This window comes from Podarcis bocagei (assembly GCF_964188305.1).
Source record: "Podarcis bocagei genome assembly, chromosome: 8".
NCBI classification, from domain to species: Eukaryota; Metazoa; Chordata; class Lepidosauria; order Squamata; family Lacertidae; genus Podarcis; species Podarcis bocagei.
Window position 1 is genome coordinate 25,233,067 of NC_138133.1, and position 23,891 is coordinate 25,256,957.

Below are 23,891 nucleotides of genomic sequence, written 5' to 3' on the forward strand. Positions count from 1 at the left end.
AGGAAGAGCTTCTGTTCTAGGAGGAAGCCGTCGGGTTTGACTGAAATCAATGGCACTTAATTTCAGAGTGCAGTTCCTGTTGTCTTGCAATGACTGGGATCCGAACTCCGGACAGCCGGATGGGAAAGTCAATCCCATTGGTGAGGGTTGGGGTGCAGTGATGCCACCACCAGCAGCAGGGCAGAACTTTTTTTGGGGGGGGGCAGAAGCCCAGCCGCTCACCCCCTGCACCCCATCCCCATATGCAGCAGAGCTGGCTTAACACATATTGGAAGGAATTAACACACATGCAGCTTCAGAGCAAAAAGCTCAGGGTCTAAAATCGTCTTAACTGCATCACTGCTGCCAGGTATCGATTCTCTAGCGATGCAGTCAGCTGTCTGGATGTCTTCCTACCTTGCAGGTCATGATCTCGTTCAATATCCTCGTTCCGATGCCCCTGAGATGCTCACAAGCAGGGAACAGCTCTTCCCTGTTACCTGTCTCCAGCACCTGCCCCTCAGGAGTATTTATGTATTTACTATGATTAGTTCAATTTGTAAGCCGCCTTTCATTCGTAAATCTCAGGGCGGTTCACAACATAAAAATACAATATTAAAAACAAAATACTGTACACAAGAAACTTCCCTGCCATGTACTGGAGTTCCATTTAAGCACCAGAGACGTGGCTTTTAGGAATTTATTTAAAATCTAATTTTTTGAAGCTAAGGTAGGCTCCATCTCCAGGGAGGAAACCCTGGAGTAAGTTACGTCGATTCCCCTGCTTAAACCGACGGTTCACGCGCATTGAACCCGGCGTTGGCGAATGCCCAATAGATGAGTTATAGAATCATATAGAATCAACTAAAGCGTCCATGACAGATTATGCAGTTCCCTTGGAAGTGGAGGCAGCAATTTAAATGCCATCGCTTCGTGAATCCTGAGCACTTGGGTTTGGGGAGCTGCTCCTCCCTACCGAGGCCTCACCTGGGCCCCAGGATTTGCAAGCGGGCAGAAAGGTGGGCGCCTCCGGAGGCAATGGCGTTCACTTTTTGGAGACGGACTTTTGGACGCTCTCTCTGGCGCACAGAACGCGCGCGGTCAGTAGTGCCGTCCAGGCAGGACTTTGGGGCAGAGGTTCAGGACCCCGAGACAGCAGGAGAGCCCCCAAACACTTGGCTTGCCACGTTTCCAACTAAAGCAAGTTCGCATCTATAAAGAGCACTCGCCCCCCGACGTACACACGCGGCCATTCACTCCCCTCACCCCCCAAGTCTAAAACTGCCTAACTGCAGTTCAAGAAGAACATACGGAGCTGCATCTTTTGGAAGGGCGACGACTTCCTAATGTGCTAAAAAAGAAAAGCCCAGGTAAACAGATAATTGTTTCAGCATTTTCTTCCCGCGCTGGTTTTACTCTGGCGGACGCTAAACTCCCAAACCCGAAGACAAATTTGTCTTCCTTTAAAAAGGGAGGGAATAACTCGCTTCGATTATTGTCTAATGAATGCAAAGAGGAGTCTGATGGGTTGTTTCTGAATTCTCTCTGTGTGTAAACACTTGTTGAAGGTGGAGTGGGAGGAAAAATCAAAGCCCTGAAATGAAAGGATACTCCATTTGAATTTTTTTAATCTGAGATTTTTAATACTTTGTCTTCCCCCAATACGTTTCTCTTCTAAAGGGAAAAAAATGTCAAAAATAGACAAACTATACCAAGCGTTGGGTATAGACGGGGTGTTTCGTCTGTTAAACGCTGCAGCCCGCAAGCGAAGTAATTCTGGTCGCGTTCCACGGAAAACAAAAACACACCTCGAAGTCACCGCACCTCCTGGATCCGCCTCCGGTTTCCCGCCTTTCCTTTAAGGAGCGAGATGCACGCTCCTTTTCCTGTTACAATTCGGTATAAGAACCGAGGAGTTTAGCATGCCGAGGAAAAGGAAAATGCGCGCTGGCCATATACATTTTATTGGGGGGGGGGAACACACCGCACACATCAACAAGAAACCCACCCCAACAAATTTGTACATCACAATATTTTGACAAACGTTATACATAAGTGCAAATTATACTCTCCGGTTTAAAAGCGATAGTGTGTGAGTATACACGAGATTTATTCCAAATAATTATTTTAAAAGACTGTGATATAAACACTTTTTTTTAAAAAAGTTAAAAAAAAAGAAAGCAAGAAAGGAAATAAACTAAACCCCAAACGTGGTATTGTTGCAATATTGGAAAACAAAACACAAACAAACAGAATCTGGGGACTTTCTTGGGAGCGACACAACCACGCACAAGCACACACCCTCTCCAAAATTTAAAACAAGGTTTGTTAATACTGGCTGGTGCTGCCGAAACAGCATCCCGCAGAACAATGGCTCTGCTGACACTAGGGAATAATAAATCTGCATTTTCAAAAGCTAGAGGTACGATTCTGTGACAGACATCGCTGGTTTCAACAGGAGAGTGTGATCGTGAACCTACGTAGCTTACTCGGAAGGTAATCTCAGCGGCGCAAAGACTTCACGGTGCATCCCATATATTTCTACTCGGGAGTAAGCCCCGTGGAGTCCAATGGCACGTACTCCCAGGTAAACACGTGCAGAATCGAAGCCTACCTTGTGCTGCAATGCCCTGACATGCATAGATCTCTCCAGCTGAAATGAAGCAGGACTCAAAACGAAAGTGCTTTATTCGGATGATGAGTAGGCGAACTCAGTGAATGCGGATTGTTTCTGTGTTGCACGGACATCAGGCATAAAAAAGGGGACATCTCCCCCCCCCGCCCTCAATTTCTGTGTAATTGAAAAGCTGGCAGATTCCAACCGCAGTTGCCTTTGACTATTATTATTTTTTTTTTTAAAAAATGTAACTATATGTATATGAACTAGCCTTCTGCTTCACATCTTTAAAATATTGGCTATCAAAGGAATGTGCCCGATTGATTCTGAACCTGCCTGGCGCTGCAGCGACCATCTTCTGCCCTTTTATCCACACACACAAAGCAAACAGGAGCCCATTCCCTATAGCTTGAGTTGTACGCAGCGCGATCCTAAGTATGCTTTCTTCAGAGGAAAGTCTCCTTGGGTTGACTGAGGCTTAAGGCTGTGTCATATACATAACGTACACTTGACACCTTAAAGACTGGTGCTTATTTATTTATTAATACCATCATGGCTATGAGCTTTCCTGCGCTACAGCCCACCTTTCCATCCTAGATGCGGGTGTATGTCTAGGATCGCAGTCCTCTCCCTCTTGCGGATCTATTCAAGGCTAAGACTGCCATCCTATACGCATTGAACCATTGGACTCTATGGGATTTACTTCTGAGGAAGTATGCCTCCAATCGCCCCCTCCCCCCCCCACCTGTCCCCTTTCCTAGCTGAAGTCGGTGGGATTTAGTTTCACATTCTGGAGCTCTAGGATGGAGCTGCAACATTGCGCACGTTTCTGTGGGGCTAGAGGTGCTGATCCTGCACGCTTGGGAAGCCCCACTGGACGCAGTCGGGCTTACTTCGCAGGGAACACGTGCAGGCCTGCTGTGAACTCAGTGGGAGAGGCTTAGGATCCCGCGAAAAAGGAGCGCGCGTATCCAACGGGGCGTCCGGCCCTTACGCGGCTTTCCTTAAGTGACTGGCGCACTGTACTTACAAAGGGAGGCTCGCGGAGCTGGGCGTGGACCTCTGGGCTCGATCCGCGCGAGTCCTCCCGTTGCGTGTAATCTTTTGGGTGAAGTCTTTGGACCTCTCTCTCTCGCTCCCACCCCAACCTCCCCAATCTTCTCCTTTCAATCCAGCTCCCAAGGTCATTGTTCACATCACACAGGGCTTGATGTCTTGGCAGACGCTTTGATGGTGGTGGTGATGGTGGTAATAGGAGCCGCTGGCCGACGGGTGGAAGGAAGAGATGCCGTTGAAGTTGAGGACGAAATCCTTCCTGTCGCACACCGGGGACGGGTGATGCTGGTAGCGAGGCAGCCCCACTGCGGAGGAAGCGAGAAAGAGCGAGCGAGTCCATAGAACAGCTCAAACGGTTTTCCTGGAGAAGCCATAGTGGGTAGCTGAGGGGCGTGACTGGGCGGGTGGGGTGGTCAACGGGTTAAAGGGTGTGACTTCAAAATCCCCACTGCCTAGGTCAGGCTTCCTCAAACTCGGCCCTCCATATGTTTTTGGCCCACAACTCCCACGATCCCAGCAGGATTATTGCGTGGATAGCAGGAGTGTAAGCCGCCTTGAGCGCCTTGGAAAGAAGGCGGACTGCAATAGTAACTATATTGATAGCCAGAAGAAGGCAAGTCTGCAAGGGAGAGGAAGACGCATAGCTGGCTTTCCTCATAGAGGCAATCAAAGCCTTATTTGTTTATTTTTATTCTCCTTTTTAAATGTTCTAACGAGCATTTAAATGCTGTGCGGCGGACCTACAGACCCATTCTCGGCTGTCGCTGCCCAAACTATGCCTATTCACAACGCATCTCACTTTAAGCCAAAGGTATGGGGCCTACATATGTCTCTCCTGACTTTGGCTTCCGATCAGCCCACAAGCGCGCAGGACGCCAAACTGCCTCCAGGGCTTCTCACAGTGCAATCCTACGGACGTTTAGTCCGAAGTAAGTCCCAACTATTTTTGAGAAGACTTACTGCCTGGTAAATATGACTGAGACTGCAGTCTCCAATAAGTGGATCACTGTCCCGTTTACCTCGATTTTTCCACACCTAGGTATTCTGGGCCTGTAGGATCCGTGCACAGTTCAGTGAAAAAGGGAATGTGGAACTCCGAATGAATTAAGATCCTGATCCTAACGACACAATTGACTTTAAAGTAAAGCACTTCGATTTTCAATTGAGCTTCCTTTTCCATAGTCAGCGTCCAGACCCAGCGGTCCTCCCGCCTCGCTCCCCCTTTTCAGGGGATAAATACTGACCCATAAATTAGGGGCAGAGCATAATCTACCCAGATGAACTTGTTTGCGGCACCCGTCGACCGCCTTTCAGCTATCGTTCGCACAGGCGGTTCACAACACAGAAAGCCTCTGAACCATTTAGCATTACAGTGAAGTACAATGTTAGGGTCCTCAGTAAAAGCTACAGTAAGGGCTGAAAGTTTCCAGCTCCTGCTATTATTCGCAAGTGCGAGTCAAAATACGAGGTTCGGAGAGAGTTTTGTGGAAAGGGCCCCCCTCCCTCTGAGAGAGGAAGTTTCAGAATCTATGGGACCAGTGGCGTAGCATGGGTTGTCAGCACCCGGGGCAAGGCAAGTAATTTGCGCCCCCTAACCCGTGGATTTTAGTAGGGGCAGAGAGCTGCGAGTGCGAGCGCCCCCCCATGTTGCGCCCGGTGCGACCGCCCCCCCCTGCACCCCCTACGCTACGCCACTATATGGGACTCAGTGGACTTCTCCCGATTCTGACTCAGCTCTGCCCAAACCCCATGATAAATGCGCTGAGTTGTTTTGCGTTCCCCTTATAAATGCTAATCTCGGATCATGATCTATGTTGAGGTGGTTAGATCACAGCAGAATATTATCCTATGATGCTTCTAATGCAACCCTTATTGATAGCAAAGCAATGACCGGGGAGCCTGAGATCACCGACTCCACAGAGGCCGCTGCGCGAAATGCTGTTAAGCACCTGAGCCATTTATCTCAAGGAATCTCCCGAATCTCGGTCAACTAAAAGGCAGAAAAATCCCTGCCATGATTACTGGCCCAAAACATTTGCAGCGACGGATCTGCTCGCACCAGCTTGATGTGCGCAATTTGATGCGCATGGACGTGGTTGCGCATCCTGCACGCCTGTCGCTGGCTCCGCGCAGCAACAGAGGCTCAAGCCCACATCCTAGTTTCACCGAAGTGCTCTTGTTTAGCTGACTGAATGCAATCCGGATCTTGAGCATCTCCCGTGGAAGACCCAGTGGGATGCCCCATTTCAGTTTACAACCTGCTTGTGCTATTTCTGAAATCTTTTGAATAAGCCCCTTCAAGGAACCGACAGGGCGACTCTTGACCAAAGCGGCTTGGAAACCGCGCTGGCGCAGAGTGTGACGCCTGGGCTGTAAGATCTGGGTTAGTTTACATGGGGCGGTTACAGCCACAATGTGGATCCGGCCGCAGCGGTCAGGTCGAGGTGGCCAGACCCGGGGAGTCTTCCCTTCCACCCAGGAGTGCTGTTGGGCACCGAAGTGTTTTGGGAAATACCAGAGCCGCTCTCCATTATTTCCTAGCTAGCTGCAGGAACTTTCCTACCGCAACGAGTGGGCTCAGTAGGACAATCTGCCCGTGCCCCGTAAATGAAGAGCAGCCCCCGGGGCATCTTCAGAAAAGCAGTATGGTGTAGCGGTTAGGGCGCTGGACTAGGGCGTGGGAGCGACCAGCGTGCAAATCCTCACTTGGCCAGGAAGCTCACTGGGTGACCCGGGGCCACTCACGACACCGCCTCCCAGCCTAACCTACCTCTCAGGGTTGGTTTGTGGGGTTAAAGGAGCAGGAGGAGGACCACGGACGCCCCCTGGGGCTCCTTGGAGAAAAAGATGCGGTAAAAACGCAATAAACAAATAAGTTTCTTTTTCTTCTTCCCTCCCCTCCTGTTCAGGAACCGTTTTGGATAGCTCTGTCTGCCAATCGGGGCTTTCGTTTCTAGGGCTGCAGAGAGGTAGACTTGACCGTTCCCTTTCTCACTGATCTCCCCAACTGATGCAAAAGACTGCAGGGGTCTGGAAAGAAGGGAGGCGGATCGATACCCCTCCCCATAACTCCTCTTTTTCCAAAGTTGTTTTAGCTGAGCAGTTGGAAAAAGGACTCCCATCGAGAGCGAAAGTGGAGAAGCCCCTTGCTGAATTTTCTCAGTCTCCGCTCAACGCCTTCTTCACTTTTGACCCTGGGGGGCTGTGCGGAGTAATAGTTAGAGGGTCTCTCTCTCTCTCTCTCTCTCTCTCTCTCTCTCTCTCTCTCTCTCTCTCTCTCCCGTCTGCCCCTCTGCTCACCCCGGAGTGGTCCCTTTGGTAAAAGCGATTATTTCGCTGGATTTCCTCCGTCTTTCTAATAACCTGCCTGGTATGCTCCTAATGAAACCGGTGCGCTTTATTGCAGCTCTGATTCAATCAGTTCGCTTTGGTTTAACAGTGTGCGAAAAATGTCCGCCTCCCTCCTCCTCCTCCTCCTCTCCCTCCCTCTGCTCCGTTCGCCTCTAAGCCTCGGAGAGAAGCGACTTCTGTTTCCAATCTTGCTCGGCCCTTCTAAGGGGAGAGCGGGAGGGAGGCTCAGGAGAGGCCGGGATTTAGCATCTCCTCGGCACTAAACCGTGCATGATTTGATGGGGCTTTATTGACCGATAAAAATCAATTGGGGACCGACATTACAGCGCTGTCAGTTCATAAACAAGCGGCTCCGCAGCGCCTGGTATTCCGGGCGGGGCAGAGACCTTAGGTCCTCGATTGCTTTGCCTGCCAGGACTTCAAAGTTTCGTTTAAGATCGTGATCCTAAACACATTTTCTCGGTTGCTAAATGCCACTGGGCTGACAGGAAGCAGGCGCCGATCCCGGCAGCAGTTATTCGAAGGCCTTTCATTGCAAATCAGTGGAGGTTACTTCTAGCAGGCGAGGACCGGGTTGGGGGCGGGGGAGCTGAGATGTCCTGGTCTGATTCTGTGTCCTCCAGTCCAGTGGCCTAGCGTGGGGGGTGCAGAGGGGGCCGGCCGCACCGGGCGCAACATCTGGGGGTTAGGGTTAGGGAGCGCAAATCCACGGGTTAGAGGGCGCAAATTACTTGCCTTGCCCGGGTGCTGACAACCCACGCTACGCCACTGCTCCAGTCTCATATACTCCTGCGATGCACTCTTTCACCGACCTCCCCAATCGCATCCTTTGCAATGCTGGGGTCCAAGGCTCGCTTGGAGAGGCGATGTTGGGGTGAGGAGGAGCTGTTGCTGGACCCCAGCTCCCCAGCTCACCTGACCAGTCAGCATTCCCGCGGAGGCTGATGGGACTTGGAGTCCTACCACACTTGAAAGGCCACACCGGTTCCCCAATCCCTGCTGTAGTGTCTCCTTGAAGTGGGAAAAATTTCCCTGCCAGAAAATATGCCTAGGATTTGTCTACTTCCCAGGAAACGCGCTTGCAACCTTCTTTCTTTCTCTTTCCCTGTTTATGTTTTATAGCAGGTTTTCTTCACTGGAGCTGGATTTATATAGCATATTGTTCCCCAACTAAACATGCTTAAAAAAAAATACTTCAAAAATATTTCTGAGTTTCCTTCCCCACTTCCTTAAGATTAAACTTTTCTTTTAATCCGGATGAGATTTAAGAAACTCTGTTTCCTACTGGCAACCTGCTTATTTTAGAGTATTCCCATTGACTCTGAAGAGCCTACATCGGCATAGCTGGCTTGGTTGATTGAGAAGCATCAACCAAGCTTCCTTAGGCCTACTATCCTGCACATCTTTAAGGTGCTTTGATCACCTTCTCCTCAACGGGATCCAAGAAGCCCAAAGTAATAGCAGAAATCCCTGCCTAACCAGTTATTGAGTCTTTGAAACACCTGAGCGCTACTTGGAGCTGGCAGTTTCGGCTAGGGTTGCAATCCTGGGCATGCGTTTCCTGAGACCTACTTCGACGTAGATACGCATACAGTGGTACCTCTGGTTACGTACTTATTTCGTTCCGGAGGTCCGTTCTTAACCTGAAACTGTTCTTCACCTGAAGCACCACTTTAGCTAATGGGGCCTCCTGCTGCCGCTGCACCCCCGGAGCACGATTTCTGTTCTCCTCCTGAAGCAAAGTTCTTAACCCGAGGTACTATTTCTGGGTTAGCGGAGTCTGTAACCTGAAGCGTATGTAACCCGAGGTACCACTGTACATGCATAGGGTTATCAATGTAAATGTGGTTTGAGACGTGGGTTGTGGATCGGGCTGCCTCTACCTATACTCCCCAGGCAAGGGAATAGCGTTTATCAAAACTGCCAAATGTTTAGCAGGAGATAATCCTGACGCAGAAGCAAAAGATTTCTTCCGATCCAGCGTGTTGGGTTCAGAAAGCGGTTGGATAATTCTGAGAAAGAATGAGGTCCTTTAAAATCCAGGAAATGGGCATTTTAAAGAAGGGTGGATTTAGATGCGGAAACTGCATGAGGCAACCGAGGGAGACGATGCGCTTTTAAATTACTATCTTCCTTCACCCCAATCCATTACTGACCAGTTAAAGTCCCATTTACACTCAGTGGAACTTCTCCTACGCCCAGCCTCGAGACCATTAAAACCAATGGCGGGACTGTGTTTAGAGTCAGAATCAAAGTGTAAACATAAAATTAAAGGCCACTCCGTAAAACCAAATTCTGTATCTAAGTTTCCTTCCTATAGTTACCTCGGGAGATTAGGATGTCGGTTTCATGCAACCCTCACCATCCTTCTTCTCGTTTAAAAAACAAAACAAAACTTCCAGAGATCCTTCTGGAATCATTTCCACAAGGGAAGGGCTCTGGTGTTTTATTTCTTTCCCCAAATCCCAAGCTAAAAAGGAAGGTGATTTGGAGAGGGAGGGGGCGCTAGTGGTGGAGGGGGGGGGGAAGAGAGATGGAGAGTTGGGCGCAGCAGATGATTGACAGCAGGTCGCCGACAAGCAAAGCGAAGCAATGGACAAGGTCGTCTGTATTTGTTACTTGTTGAAATTCCCATAAAATTGAACAAGACCTCGCTCTCATCTGGGTTAAGTCAAGCTCCAATCCCCTTCGGTGTGGTCCAGCCCAGACTGTCTTTGTTTAGTTAACCTCCGAGACCCACGTTTAAAAGGGCTATTTGGAAAATTTCCTCCGTAAGAGCCCAACATCTTTTACCCATTTTGATGCCTTACACTCGCAGCTCTCTCGCTCTCTTCCACCCAGATTTCCTAAAGAGTCTTATTAATTTTTTTTTAAGAAATATTTTTTCTCTCCTATAAAAAGCAACGTACTGCGAAGAGAAAAAAACAACGACAGAGCAGTTCCTTCCAGTTATAGAAACGGGTCTGAGTCTCACGCTAGCACCTTTTTTTGCGGTTTGAAAAGAAAATCCGAATAGATTTACCGCCCCCCAGCCTCATCCCTCAGGCTGTATGCAGATAATATTTCTCCCTCTTTTTCAATTAGATGGCTATAAACCTCCAGGGTATTTTTTCTTTTTCTTTTGCTCCCGCTGTGGTAATGAGACCCTTTTTTGAGATTTGTTATGTTTTCTTCGCTATCATCAGGGCTGAGAAAAGGTTTTTTGTTTTTTTAAAGAAACTTGCAGGAAAGAAGCTGTCGTATGTCATGCTCGCTGGCGCTTCACTTTATTCAAAACGGACACGATCCAGCCAAAGTAAAAGCCCTTTCCCCGCGGATTTCGCCAGGAGAGATTTAAAAGCACGTGTCTAACATCCCCGTTGAAGTCAATGGGAAATAAAAGTACGTAACTGTGGCTGGATCTATATCTATCTATCTATCTATCTATCTATCTATCTATCTATCTATCTATCTATCTATCTATCTATCTATCATCTATCTATCTATTATACCACGCCAAAGAAAGAAAGAAAGAAAGAAAGAAAGAAAGAAAGAAAGAAAGAAAAAGAAAACACCAGGATGCGCTCTGCCAGCGCGATCCTAATCATACTTACTCGCCAGTAAGTCCTATTAAATTGAAAGCTTCCCAAATTCTAACCACATAACCATAGGACGAGCATATTTAATATTTGGGGTTGCAGCCAAATTCTTTAAAAAGGCTATCCTAGGCATGCTTCCTCGGGAGTAAGGCCCACTGCGATCAGTGAAGCGAACTCCAAACTAAAAGCTGCAATTTACACAGAGAGTAAGCTCCATTGAACACGGTGGGGACTTCCTGCTGAGTAAACATGCCTAAACGTGGGCTACACATGGACTTCGAATTGCAGCCGCCGGTATTTTAGAGGGGTGGGGGAGTTGTTTGCCTAATTTGTTAATCTCGATCTAATAATACTAATCGTGACTCAACTGCAATGCCGAGCCAGCGACTGGGCGCTATGATCGAGATTCCAATTTAAATAAGATGATTATCAATAAGGCAGCGAAGTAAAAATAATCTATCTGTAGTTTACCTTGATCTCTGGCATTCTGCTCAACAAATTGAGCCTGGCTTTACTAAGACACAGTCAGGAGGATGTCCTGCGGCTATATTCTTTGGGTGAACGGGTGAGGGGGTGGGTGGGATAAAAAGTCATATATCTCTCTCCTACAAGTCCCCCCTCCCATCCCAGCCCTCCCGAATTGCTGCTCTACTTCTCTCCGAACAATAGGTCTATTTTCCCCCCTGGAAGCAGCTTTTGTTTTCTCACGTCAAAGCTGGTGTTTTCAGAGAAAACACCGAGGAGCCCCAGCATCGGGGCTTGTTATTGAGGCAGCGTTATCTGACAGCTACAACTTTAACCTGAGCGAGCGAAGGGATTTATTTCCAGTCTCTTCGCAATCGCCCGCCTTCCCCGCGAAGAGGTGTTCTTTTTTTAATTAAAAAACAACAACACCCTACCTACGGTTTTGGAGGTCGCAGGTCATTGCACTGGGAACACCCCCCCCCATCTAATCTACATCTGTCGAGATATATACATATATAACACACACACTGCACATGAAGAGGGTCGTTCTCAGAAATCAAACAGCTGGTCACCTAAGTGAGCGTGATGCGCCCAGACGCCACGATGATGGGCGCCCTCTAATATCCCGATCCAAAACCGTCTTTGGCACTTAATTCTAAGTAGGTGCGCTCAAGATCGCAGCCACTCGGTATTCATGAAATATCTAGTCACTTTCCTGTTCAGGGTTTCGCTTTCAGAAACCGAACCAGCGCCTTCCGCACCTTCCTCTCCAACATCTTTGGCACATTAAAAAAAAAAGTATTTACAACTTCTCTAGATCGAAGCTTTCACTGCCGTAATGAACTGAGACATTAACAAGCCGTCCTATCTAAACAACTTCCACTTGGAATAAATCCCATTGGTTCCAGCGGCCCTTACTACCAAGTAAGTGTGGACGGGATCACATCTCAGTGCTCAAGATTAATTCACAGAAACCATTGCCACCTCCTGATTCTACGCCCACAGTTTCTAAAGGAGATGGGCGCCCCGCTTACTCTGGAAGTGTGCATTTGGGAAGGGAGGGCAGCGTCTTATCATCCCTGGCCTGCCTGCAAGTCCAAAAAAGTTGGTTTAAAGAGCCTTACTTCTATGTTCTCCTTGATTTCATCCAAATATATTATTTTCAAGCCAGCTTGTTTGCTCGCTGTCAGCCGTCGGCTGGATCCCTAACCTGCATTCCTCGCCCTTGCCTCCCAGATTTAGAATCCCAAATAATGCACTTTCAAGAGAACGGCCCCGATCAAGCTCTAGTCTAGCTTTATTGCAATCCCCACGGGATGCGACCCATCCTATGGTGTGTGTGGATCACATCCGCACCAGTTGCTGGATGGTGTCAGTGAGCGTTCCGGACTGTTCAGCATTCCGTGCCTGACAGAGCCATTTGCAACTGAATCCTTTTAAAAAATTGTTATTTGCATGGCATTTACTCCCAGGAGATTGTGCTCTTAGCATCACGCCTGTAGGATCTCAAACCAGTCAAGTTAGTGGCAGTGAAATCCTCCAGTGGGAGCGAGGCTGGAGCTGTGGGCGACTAAGAAGATCAATTACCTCTTAAATGTATTAAGTTGTAAATAGAAATGACCAGAACGAGATCTGCCTGTTTACAATAAAATATTATTACAGTACTTCTGCAGGAACATGCTTAAGAACTGAGCCCAAAGCTTCCTTTGAACAAGTTATGGGTATCTGCGGAGTATCTATCTATCTATCTATCTATCTATCTATCTATCTATCTATCTATCTATCTATCTATATCTATCTATCTATCTATCTATCTATCTATCTATCTATCTATCTATCTATCTATCATCTATCTATCTATCTATCTATCATCTATCTATCTATATCTATCTATCTATCTATCTATCTATCATCTATCTATCTATCTATCTATCTATCTATCTATCTATCTATCTAATCTATCTACCATCTATCTATCTCTGCCTATCTATCCATCTATCTAATGTCAACAGGCTGATTTCCTATTTCAAAAGAAGCTGGAGGACCCCATTCGGCTTACTCGTGAGGTGGGCAAAGGTTTGGAGGGTTGAGCGCGTGTGTGTTTAGGGAGGTGGAGGTGGGGGCGGGTCGCCTTTGGTACCTGAGAGGTCTTCCCTGCCGTTTTGATGCAAGTAGCTCTGCTCCAGCGAGTAGGAGGCCACTCCGGAGTGGATGCCCGTGGGGGCGGCGGGGGTGGGCGGCGGCAGGGCCTGCTGCTTGAGATAGGGCGAGGCAGCCGAGGAGGTCCAGTGTCCCGCGGGGCTGCCGTAGGGCGAGTGGCACTCGATGGCGCTGGCCATGGCGGGTGATGAGGGCACGGGGCTGCTGCTGCTGTCGGGGCCGTAGTCGGCGCCGCCGTTGGAAGGCACCGGGCAGCTGGCCATGTAAGTGGAGCCCGGGTTGGGAGACATGTGTGGGACGTGGTGCGCCTCGTAGGCGCCGGCCTGCATCACGTCCAGGGGGTTGTAGCCGTTGGGGTGGCAGCCCAACGGGGCAGCGGGGGGCGCTTGGAAGTCGAAGCCCTGCGGGAGGAAGCCCAGGCCGTTCACCATGCGGTGGTACATGGTGGGCTTGAGCGCCTGGCATTTCCTTCGGAAGCCCCTGGGGCGCCGTCGGAAGGAGCCTTCCTCGAACATGAACTCGCTGGCCGGGTCGATGGTCCAGTAGTGGCCCTTCCCGGGCCGGCCCAGCCCTTTGGGCAGCTTGATGAAGCACTCGTTGAGCGACAGGTTGTGGCGCACCGAATTCTTCCAGCCCTGGTAAGCGCCGCGGAAGAAGGGGAAGCGCGCCTGCAGGAACTGGTAGATCTCGCTCAGCGTCAGCCGCTTCGACGGCGAGCTCTGGATAGCCATGACGATAAGAGCGATGTAGGAATAAGGAGGCTTCTCCGGGCGCCTCAGCCCCGAGCTGGCTTTCTTGGCTTTCGACGGCGCGGACGCTGAAGCGCTGCTGTTGCTGCTGCTGCCGTTGCTGGACGACTCCAGCGCGGAGGGCGGCGGCGGCGGCTGCTGGCTCATCAAGGCCGGACTGCGAGGCACCGGGGCCCCGATCTCGGAGCTCATGGAAGCTGCTCCTCCTGGGCCACCTCCTCGGCGATCTGGAAGCGGTCCCTGAGCATCCCTCCCTCCCTCCTTCCCTGCGCAAGCCTCCCTTTCTCTCCTTCTCCGTCTGTCTGCCTCTCTTCTGTTTCACACAAGCCCAGCGCTCCCTCCCTCCCTCTTTCCCCTCTCTGACCCCCCTCCTCCTTCTCCTCCCCCGCTCCCCCGACTCAGGAGCCTACAGTTCTCTCCAGCTCTCCGGCTCGGCTCTCTGCCCCCCACCTGGTGGCCATCCTGAAGCCTTTAAAGAAGAGGAAATCCAGCGAAACCCCTCGCCGCTTTTGCGTAAAGGCAGCGCAGCCAAACAGAATCCGCGGACGCCTATCGGGACTTTAAATCTGTCGCCTGCTGGAGGAACTTCCCCCTCCCTCTTTCCCGAAATCTCCTTTCCCATTGAGTCTATCCAAAAAATCAGCCTGGGGGAAGAGAGGAGCGAAGGGGAGGGGGGCCCGAATGGGCGCAGCTCCTCCGCTCCAGCTGGCCTCTGTCCACCCGCCCCCCCCCCGCTCCAGTCCTGCGAGCTGCCCGCAGAGGCTCCAGATCTCTCTGGCTGCCATCCTCGCTACACGCAATTATACCATCCATCACGATTGCCCTGAGACAGTTGCTAAGCCTCGCAGCGCACGCTCAGCGCCAGACCCCGAAGGTAATGCGCGGGTGGTGTGGCTTTTCTGCTCCTTTCCTACTCCTGCCAGGACAACTGCCAGAGATCTCGGCTAACTCAAAGGAATGCTCGGGGATTTTTGCGACCAGAAAGAATCGCACTATTGAAAAAAACACAAATACTCTTTTTTCCAGTTTCTGAAAAACACATATAACAATACCCATATACCCCACCCTCCAGAAACATTCCCTGCATGTGCCATGTATTAAGTTTGTCAAATATTAAGTTTGCAAGTAGCTTCTAATCGATTGCATCAAGTTAGGTGTCTTCAATTCTGCGTAACAGATTGTGCCAAAGTGAGAGCGAATGCGTCATTCCAGGACTCTGTGTGTGTGTGTGTGTGTGTGTGTGTGTGTGTGTGTGTGTGGTAAACCCAACCAATTTAGGTCTTTGGGTCGAAACCGCTAAGCACATATCCCTGCCTTTCCAGTAGGTTAGCTTGCACATTTAAGGAAAAGTAGAAACCATATGAATCAATAGGATTTAGTCCCAAAACATTTCCCTGGAAGGATTTCCTATTGATTGCTCTGGCTACTGCATTGAATTAAGTGTGCAACCGTAGCCCATTTGAAAAGCCAATGAGATTATTATTCTATTTTTGCCAGTGGCTTCAGCAAGTACCAGGACTGCAGGGTCGCAGCTCGACCCAGGAATTTAGATGTTAGATACACAGATATGGTTATACATCGCCATCTAAGGAGCCCGCTCTCGCGCCCTCCCAATGCCCTAGTGGCCCCAGACTTGGACACGCGTGTACACCCGCATCAAAGGAGGCGTCAGTACTTTATACAGTAAAAGTGCGCAGCAGCACATCCGGGTCCTAATCGTAAACCCCCCCAAAAAACACCAAAAACCCTGACATCCTCGAGAAGCCCAAGAGGGTTTTTTGCAGCATCACCTACGTACATTACTTTCCCTTCCAACATCAGAAAGTGAAGCCAGCTTAGTTTCCGTTCTTATCATTTCTTTAAAGCACTTTTGATTTTGCAAATCCGACCTTGGTTGTTTATCATAACAAGCCTGGGAGGTCGGACTCAGCTAGTCCCATTTCACAGACAGGAGGCTGAGGGCTTGCCCAAGAGTACACCCAGAGCCCGGTGCCGCAAGAGGTCAGTCAGATCTCTGCCTGTGACCCGTGACTCCCTTCCTCTACTCTCCTGATACCTTTGTATAGGAATGCTGAGATTGCAGCGCTGCTGGTAGTCTGGTAATCTACAGAGGGGGAATCTGTGGGGGGGGAGGGGCTGGGGGAGAGAGAGATACCGCTCAAACTGATTTCCAGGGAGAAACCACGTGCTCTGCTCATGCTGGGGTTTGGGTAAGGAATTCATTCATGGAATAGAAGTCTATCAAGGAGGGGACGGGGGCATTCAAGCCATTGCGGATTATCAACTCCATAGTCGCTTGTCGCCCCAGCCCCACCCCAGCACATAGGCAGCGGGCACCGATGTTTAACCACAGTGCTAATAGAGTGCTTGTCTTCAAAGCAACGCACTTAGATGACGTAATAGTCACTTGTTTAGACACATTTTACAGATTGGGAACACTGAGTCCTGACAGCGGTCCGAGAAAGGGAATCGTGCACTAAACCAACGCGTTTCCTAGCTTCAAAGCCCACACCGTTTCTCTGTCTAGATTCTCAAAGGAAAATAAAAAAGTAGTAGTAGTAGTAGTAATAATAATAATAATAATAATAATAATAATAATAATAATAATAATAATAATAATAATAGCGAGGAAATGGGAAAGTATTGTTCCAAAGCCTTGCGCCTGGAGAACTGGATCTCTCAGTCCTAGCGAGGGGGACAAAGTTTTTCTTGTCTTGTGTTAAATTGAGTCAAATGACGGGAAACTCATCCAGAAAAAGAAAAGGACCCTTTAAATAGCTAGCTAGCTAGCCAGCCAGCCAGCTAGATAGATAGATATAGATAGATCCTACATCTAAAAAAACAACAAAAACCTGGTCTTCAGTTAGTTTAGCCTTTCTCGCTTTCTGCTATGTCAGTTTTCCATGGGGGACGATATTTGGGACTTTGGAAGGGAGCATGGAGACTGTCCTGAAACCCCCCCCCCCCAGTGCAGTCCGAAGAGGTACAGCCCAGACCCAGGTCCGCCACCATCACCTCGGTGAGAAGGAGGCCCTCAGCGTTGGTGGCGCTTTGCTGAGCTGCCTTTGGTGGAGGCGGGCGGGCGGGCGGGAGCAGGCGGGGGTGGGGGGTGGTTGTAGGAGGGAAGAGGAGGGGCGGCTGGTCTCAGACAGTGACCTGGAGCTGAGTGGAAGCAGGCTTTTTCCATCAACCCTCTGCCTGGCTTATACCACCCACCGAGCCCAAGTGTCAGCTTACCGCCCTGAGCCGGGCTCCTTTTCCCTAAGCTCCGCCAGTAATTAGACAAAGCAAAGCTAAATTAACTGAACAGGCGTCGACAGCTTCCTCCAGATCACCCTCGCTCCGTCCCTGGGAAGAGGGCCCGAAAATGGCTTGATTGTACCTGAAAATCAGCTAAGAAAACATGACTAAGCTCGACAATGTTTACGACACAATTTAAGCCCAAGACCGGTGTCTTTTTTTGGTGAGAGTTGTGGACAGGACTGGGACTAGTGGGAGGGGGGGAAATCTTGCCCCGTCACTAGGAATTGTTGACCTTGCAGCCTGGGGGAAGAGGAGGAAGAGGAGGAGGAACGGGGGCCGGTCCTCGGTTCCCACAACGCACGGGAGCCACCACCGTGGTTGATGCCTCCAGAGGCTTCCAAACGCCACCAAGTTCCAAACATTCCCCCTTTGCAACAACACTGTGCTTCCCCGAGCCTGACGCGTGAATGACATCTGAGTTCCTTCCTCCTCCCTGCGGTGACCCTTTGCTTCAACGGATCGCTTCCTTGGCAAAGGGCATCTCAAATCCCCGAAAAGGTTCACGAGAAGGGAGGCATTCGCCCTGAAATTGCGCCAAGCAGCCCACAATCTTGCGCAGACAAATTTCTTTCCAGCTGTATAATGGGGAGTATGTTGTTCAGAGGGCGATGCTCGAAAGTTCAGCTCGGTGGTCTTTAAAAAGCGGAATCAGGACACAGCATAGTGATTTTCTGCAACAAGGACTTGTGACGAGCGCACACCCCTTTCCCGGCTGCTCTGTTTCATTGCCACCCCTTCCCTCTGTGGTATTTCACCCTGCAGTGCCAATATTTTAGATTGTAAGCTCCTCGGGGCAGAGACCCGTGCTTCTAGATTCTCTGCCAAGCACCCTACACAGTGACGGCGTTATATTGCTTAATGAGGCTCTCTCTTAGACAAACGTACAAGGGAGTAAGCCTCATTGAACCCAGGGAAATTTACTTCCGTGTAAACGTGCATGTGGCTTGTGCTGTTAACTTACTCGGGCTCCAGCAACAAGGATTTATTCTCACGGGGGTGTTTTGCATGTGGGAAATTCAGCCCTTTCGACCAGTGGGTGGAACACAGAGGACCTCATAGGAGCTAAGGTTCTGAGATCGCTCCTTCGCCAAATGCAAACGTTATTTGCACTGTCCCTATGGCAGTGTTGAGTCAAGCAAAAAGCAGAAGGTCCATAAGCTTAGTACAATAGTGATTTCTTTGTAAACTCTCTCTCTCTCTCATATTATCTATTGGGAGCGGCTCGATCCTGAGATCAGTGCAAACGTCCATGGAAGGAAACCAGTTTGGAAGCGCGTAAAGGAGCTGGCTCCGGGAACCCCAGTCACAAAGGCATTTATTTGGGTAACGCCCATTGTTTCCAATTTCCTGTAAGAGTGTTAACGGTCTGGGTGTTCTTGGGACGCGGTGGCCCCCACGCGGTTTTAACAATCCCTTTCTACTCTTGGTGGTTGAAGAACGACGAAAGAAACACATTTACTCTCATCCTTTTAATGCAGGGGGGGGGGATTCTAAGAGATGCTGCACGGAGAATATCCATGTTTATTCCGAATTAATGTCACTCGAAGTAAAAACAAACAAGGGGAGTTTGATTTTGTGACCAGTTCTTCGCCTTTCTTTCCAAATCAACGCTGCTCAAAGCACAAACCTACGCCTGTTTACTCGAAGTAAGACCCATTGAATTCAATGGGATTTAAAATTGGAGCAAGTGACTTGCAGAAGTCGTGCTAAGTCTGTTGGAGAGTGTGTGTTTGTGTGCCGAGAAACCAAGAGTCCGGTTGAACCTAGAGGGTCATCTGAGAAAACCCGTTCAGGACCGAGACATTAGAAGGAGCAACTGGCAATGAGTTCCACAGGACTTATTTGATATTTGCATTGCTGTAAATATACAAACCTACCTGGAAGTAAGCTGATTGCAGCCAGCGCTGCTTACTTCAAGTAAGAGTAAGATCTGGCAACACCACTCCTGAGCTCTCCGCAGCAAATCTACTTACGAGCAGTTGCTGAACGTGCTCCTACAAAATTGACCACATACAGCAGCCACCCATCTATCTTCCAGTCCAGAGGAGCCAACTCCTGCGGCCAAGGTCCCTCAGTCCCCCCTAAAATATTTGAGATGCCTGGCCTCCCAAAAGTTGATGGGCATTGCCATTCAAATACAGTGGTACCTCGGGTTACATACGCTTCAGGTTACATACGCTTCAGGTTACAGACTCCGCTAACCCAAAAATAGTGCTTCAGGTTAAGAACTTTGCTTCAGGATGAAAACAGAAATCGTGCTCCGGCGGAGCAGCAGCAGCAGCAGGAGGCCCCATTATCTAAAGTGGTGCTTCAGGTTAAGAACAGTTTCAGGTTAAGTACGGACCTCCGGAACGAATTAAGTACTTAACCCGAGGTACCACTGTAGTGTGCGCGCACGGCGTCATGTGATCGGTTATGTGGGGCGGGGCTTACCTGACCCACTAATATTTTATTCAGGTTGGCACCCCTGTTCCAGTCTCTTTGCAGAAAAGGAGAAAAAGGTCAATGAGGCGATTTAGAAGGCTCATAACCAACAGGATATCGATCACTGATTATTGAAGAGTTCTTTCCCCTCCTTGCAAATGTGTGCGAGTGTTTGTGTGTCTCCCTCTCCGACCCCTCACCCCTTTTTCTCTCTCTCTCCTGGACTTGCCATTGCAGCCAAGCATAAGGGACTCTTCCGAAGAGCAATTTGTCGCTGCGCCCTCGCCGGTGATGACGCCGGGATCGCTTTCAAGCGCTTCTGATTAACCAGGAGCCCAGGCGGCGTTTGTTTGGGTTGGGTGTCTCGCGTTCGAGCTTGATCCCGCCTTTGGAGAAAGCCAAAATGGTTTGTTTGAGCAGAACAGGCGGAAATGAAACTTGGGGGCTGATTTGGTTACTCAGATATTGTTGTTCTCTATACAACCGCCGCCCTCCTTTCTAGGAAATCGCTTCATTATTGCGGGTTTCAATTTCTTGTCCAGAACATGCTAAGCCTCCGCATCTGGGGAGCTACATAAATAAAAGACGAAACCGACGGTGGGAAAAATAAGAGTCAAATAGGAACAGCCAGCAGACGAGGGAAGTCTCTCTCTCTCTCTCTCTCTCTCTCTCTCTCTCTCTCTCTCTCTCTCCCTCACTCCCTCACTCCCTCTCCCTCTCTCCTGTGCCTCAGTTTCCTTCTTTACTTTCTCTAACGCTCTCTCTTCTTCAGATTCTATAGAAAAGAAGCGCTCCTGGCTTAAAACCCGAGGCTGAAGCTGCAGACAAATTCCCTATTAAGGGAATTTATTCTTCAAATATATAACCAGGTCTGCACAGGCGTCCAGATTAGGTTAAAAACGACGCAGCTTGTCCGACGTCTTGCGTTTGGAGGCTTTCTGGTTTCACAGAACCCTTCTTAGAATCATAGAATCATAGAATCATAGAGTTAGAAGAGACCACAAGGGCCATCGAGTCCAACCCCCTGCCAAGCAGGAAACACCATCAGAGCACTCCTGACATATGGTTGTCAAGCCTCTGCTTAAAGACCTCCAAAAAACTAGACTCCACCACACTCCTTGGCAGCAAATTCCACTGTCGAACAGCTCTTACTGTCAGGAAGTTTTTCCTAATGTTTAGGTGGAATCTTCTTTCTTGTAGTTTGGATCCATTGCTCCGTGTCCGCTTCTCTGGAGCAGCAGAAAACAACCTTTCTCCCTGCAAGTGGAACAGCAAAGTAGCGCCATGGAGTAAAACCTAGAGAATTTGAGGAGTTAGGTTGCGAGTGAACAGCAACAATGGCATTTCTGACACAACGGGCTGTCCTTTCATTATGCCGCGCCACCACTACGCCACTTCACGTAGGGACGCAAGGAAAGAAAGGTCCCTGCTCCGATGAGGTTACAGTATAAATGTGAGCAGTGGGCGTGGGAAGAGACCGAGGGGGTTGGCTGGGGGGTGGGGATGGCGGCTAGAGAAAAGGAAGGTTGAGTAGAGATGAAGGTGAGCAAATGAGCTACAAGGAAGTTGGCTTGTTTCAGGTGGGGCAAGTGGCTCGCAAGGGCGTGCCTCAACTTTCCCATCTGCAATATGGGCCTAAAGTGACGCGGATGATGCTGAATGGTGTGCTTGTTTAGTGAAACAACCAGGCGAAGCGCCTGGAGAATTTAAGGAAAGCCAATATGAACCAATAGCCTCTTTTGCTTCTACTCTGCCTTTGGAACATCCGAAGGGGAGAAAAAGGACACAGTGCTCTGCCGCTCCGAAGGAAGGTTGAAGGTACTGGGCGAGGAAGGGAGAAAGGTCTGAAGGGGAAGGTTTCGTCCGTCTTCCCCCCACTGCCGCCTCTTTTGCGGGACCTTTTGAGTCCCCTTCGCCCTGTTTATTTGGATAGCTCTTCCGTTTTGCAAAGGCGTTATGTCCCAGGCCTGCAGCTTTTTATAGCCAGCTAGTCCCCTTCCTGCGCGCTGCAGATTGCTAGGATCTCTGTGGGTCTCGATTCAACGCCCTTAAGCCCTTGAACAGGCCGAGAAGCACTGCTATAGAGAGGGTTGATAATTTGGTCATATTGGTTTTCCTGGTGGGTGGGTGTGAGGGCGGGGGGGAGTAACGCAAAAGCTTCCTGGGTGTTAACTGAAGTCCCATCGATTATCCATCTAAGTGTGTGACGGATCGCGCAGGAAAAATATAATAAAATGAAGATGGGCGCTTCAGGGAATTCTTAAGGGACTGACGTAAGACGGAATTGTGAGCTGATTGGGCAGAGACTAGTTTCCAAAGGGACGATCAGTCAGAGTGATGGAATATAGAATTGGAAAGGGACCACGAGGGTCAACTAGTCCGGGTCCCAGAGTTCCCTGGGAATTGGGGTTGTCAAACCACTCTGAGAATTGTAGCTCTGTGAGGAGAACAGGGTCTCTAACAACTCTCGGAAGCCTTAACAAGCTAGACTTCCCAGGATTATTTCGAGGGAAACCATGACTGTTTAAAGTGGTTTGATACTGCTAAGCAGGGACAAAGCGGTTTCAAATCTGATGTGTTGAGATTCCTGCCTTGCAGGGGGTTGGACTAGATGACCCTCAGGGTCCCTTCCAAATCTGTGATCTATGAATTCCAACATCCATAGCCCTTCAGTGCATGCATGGCTGGGTAATGCTGGAAGTTCAATCGGTGGTAGTAGCCGGTGTGGAATCCAGGTGTGGAACAAGATTAAAGCACCCAGCGTGGAATCGTTTGTATTGCTCTCCACATGTAGTTGGACTCCAGTTCCCATGAGCCTCAGCTACCCACCATGGCCTATGGTCAGGGATGACGTGAGTTGTAGTCCAGAAGTTGCCGGTTCCCCTTTTTCGTTTGCTTCAACAGTGCATGGATTTTGACCTTGGTGGTTGGTGTAGTTTTCATCTGTTTGGGATGGGCTTCCAAGAAAGTGGGCGAAGTTCATCAACTTTCACTCTCCAGTCTGCTTGTATCTCTGCTTCTCAGACCGTTTTTCCCTTCGGCCTGCTGAGAAGGAGTTTCTTAGCTTTCCCTTCGCCCGCAGGCCGCCTTGCAGGCAGCCGCTAGTTGCTGCTGTTCCCCTCCTTTCGAGGCACTGTTTTCACACGGCGTGAATCTCGCACTGTCTTCCGCTTCAAGGCCCATGCAAGGAAACGGGCCGCTCCTGGAGCCGCTCAGGGGGCGGCGGCGGCAGTAGGAGAGAGGTTGGGCAAAGAGGAAGGAGGGCGGGTCAGATATAACTTCTGAGAAGGGTCAAACATAACTGCTCCAGTGTCCAAGGAGCGCACGAGAAAGAGCGCACTCCAGCTCGTTCACACGTGCAACATGTAAACCTCTCGCATACTCTTCAGCCGATTGTTCAACATTTGGTGACTCGCAGTTCCACCTGTGAAGTGACTCCAACGATAAGCCTCGCTTCTGAGGCAACTCTGCGTGACACGCAGGTTCCGTCTGGCGGAGCTAGGGCTGGGGTTGCTCATTCACACATGCAAACCGTTGCTTAGTGTGCCTGACCAGTCAGCACAGACCACACACCCGAGGTTTCATATTCGCCCCCTCCGAAACGGAAGCAGTCCACCAGAGCTGAACCGTGGGACTGCTGACATACTTGCTGATGTACCTGCACGTGTGAACCCAACCTTTCCTTAAGAAGAAAGCTCCATTGAAACCAATAGAAGGTGCTGCCCTGGGACGTGCTCGATGAGCTCAAACCACAAAAAAACTTGGTTTTACGAGGCTGTGAATTATCTCTGTGCATAAATCCACAAGAGAGGATTCGCAGCCTAGCGCTACACGAGCGTAACGCGAAGAACCTGGGTGGGGCCTGTCCATTTTGCCTCCCAACTCAGGTTCTACGAAAGCTAGAAACTTAGTAGTTGTTTTTATATGCAATCCGGGAATCCGAGGTTTATGATCCGAGGGTGGGGAAGCAACTGTTCCCATCTCCCCCCCCCCCCGTCCCGTCAATGCAGGCAAGGCGTGCAAGTCGTTGATAAAGGTCCAGCGAGAGGCTGCAGACTGTGGGGCGCTAGGCCTCGTCTTTCCCCGGAGTTAGACTGACCCGCCTCCTCCCTTGGACTGCGCTCTCCTTCTCCGAAGTCCGTGGGAAATCCTGTTCTTTAGTTTCGCGAGGTTCGGGACCTTTTTGGCTCTCTCGGTCTCTTCCCGTCG

The 23,891-nt window shown here is 49.7% G+C and overlaps 1 protein-coding gene across 1 annotated transcript; it reads right to left on the bottom strand.

The window, feature by feature from the left end:
* Positions 1 to 1,927: 1,927 nt before the first annotated feature.
* FOXF2 (forkhead box F2) lies at positions 1,928 to 14,659 on the bottom strand. Its single transcript, XM_081206555.1, has 2 exons — positions 13,187 to 14,659; positions 1,928 to 3,957 (listed from the first exon to the last, which is right to left on the bottom strand). Exons 1-2 carry the CDS (start codon positions 14,145 to 14,147, stop codon positions 3,788 to 3,790), a joined length of 1,131 nt encoding a protein of 376 aa, XP_081062681.1. The 5' UTR covers positions 14,148 to 14,659; the 3' UTR covers positions 1,928 to 3,787.
* Positions 14,660 to 23,891: the final 9,232 nt, after the last annotated feature.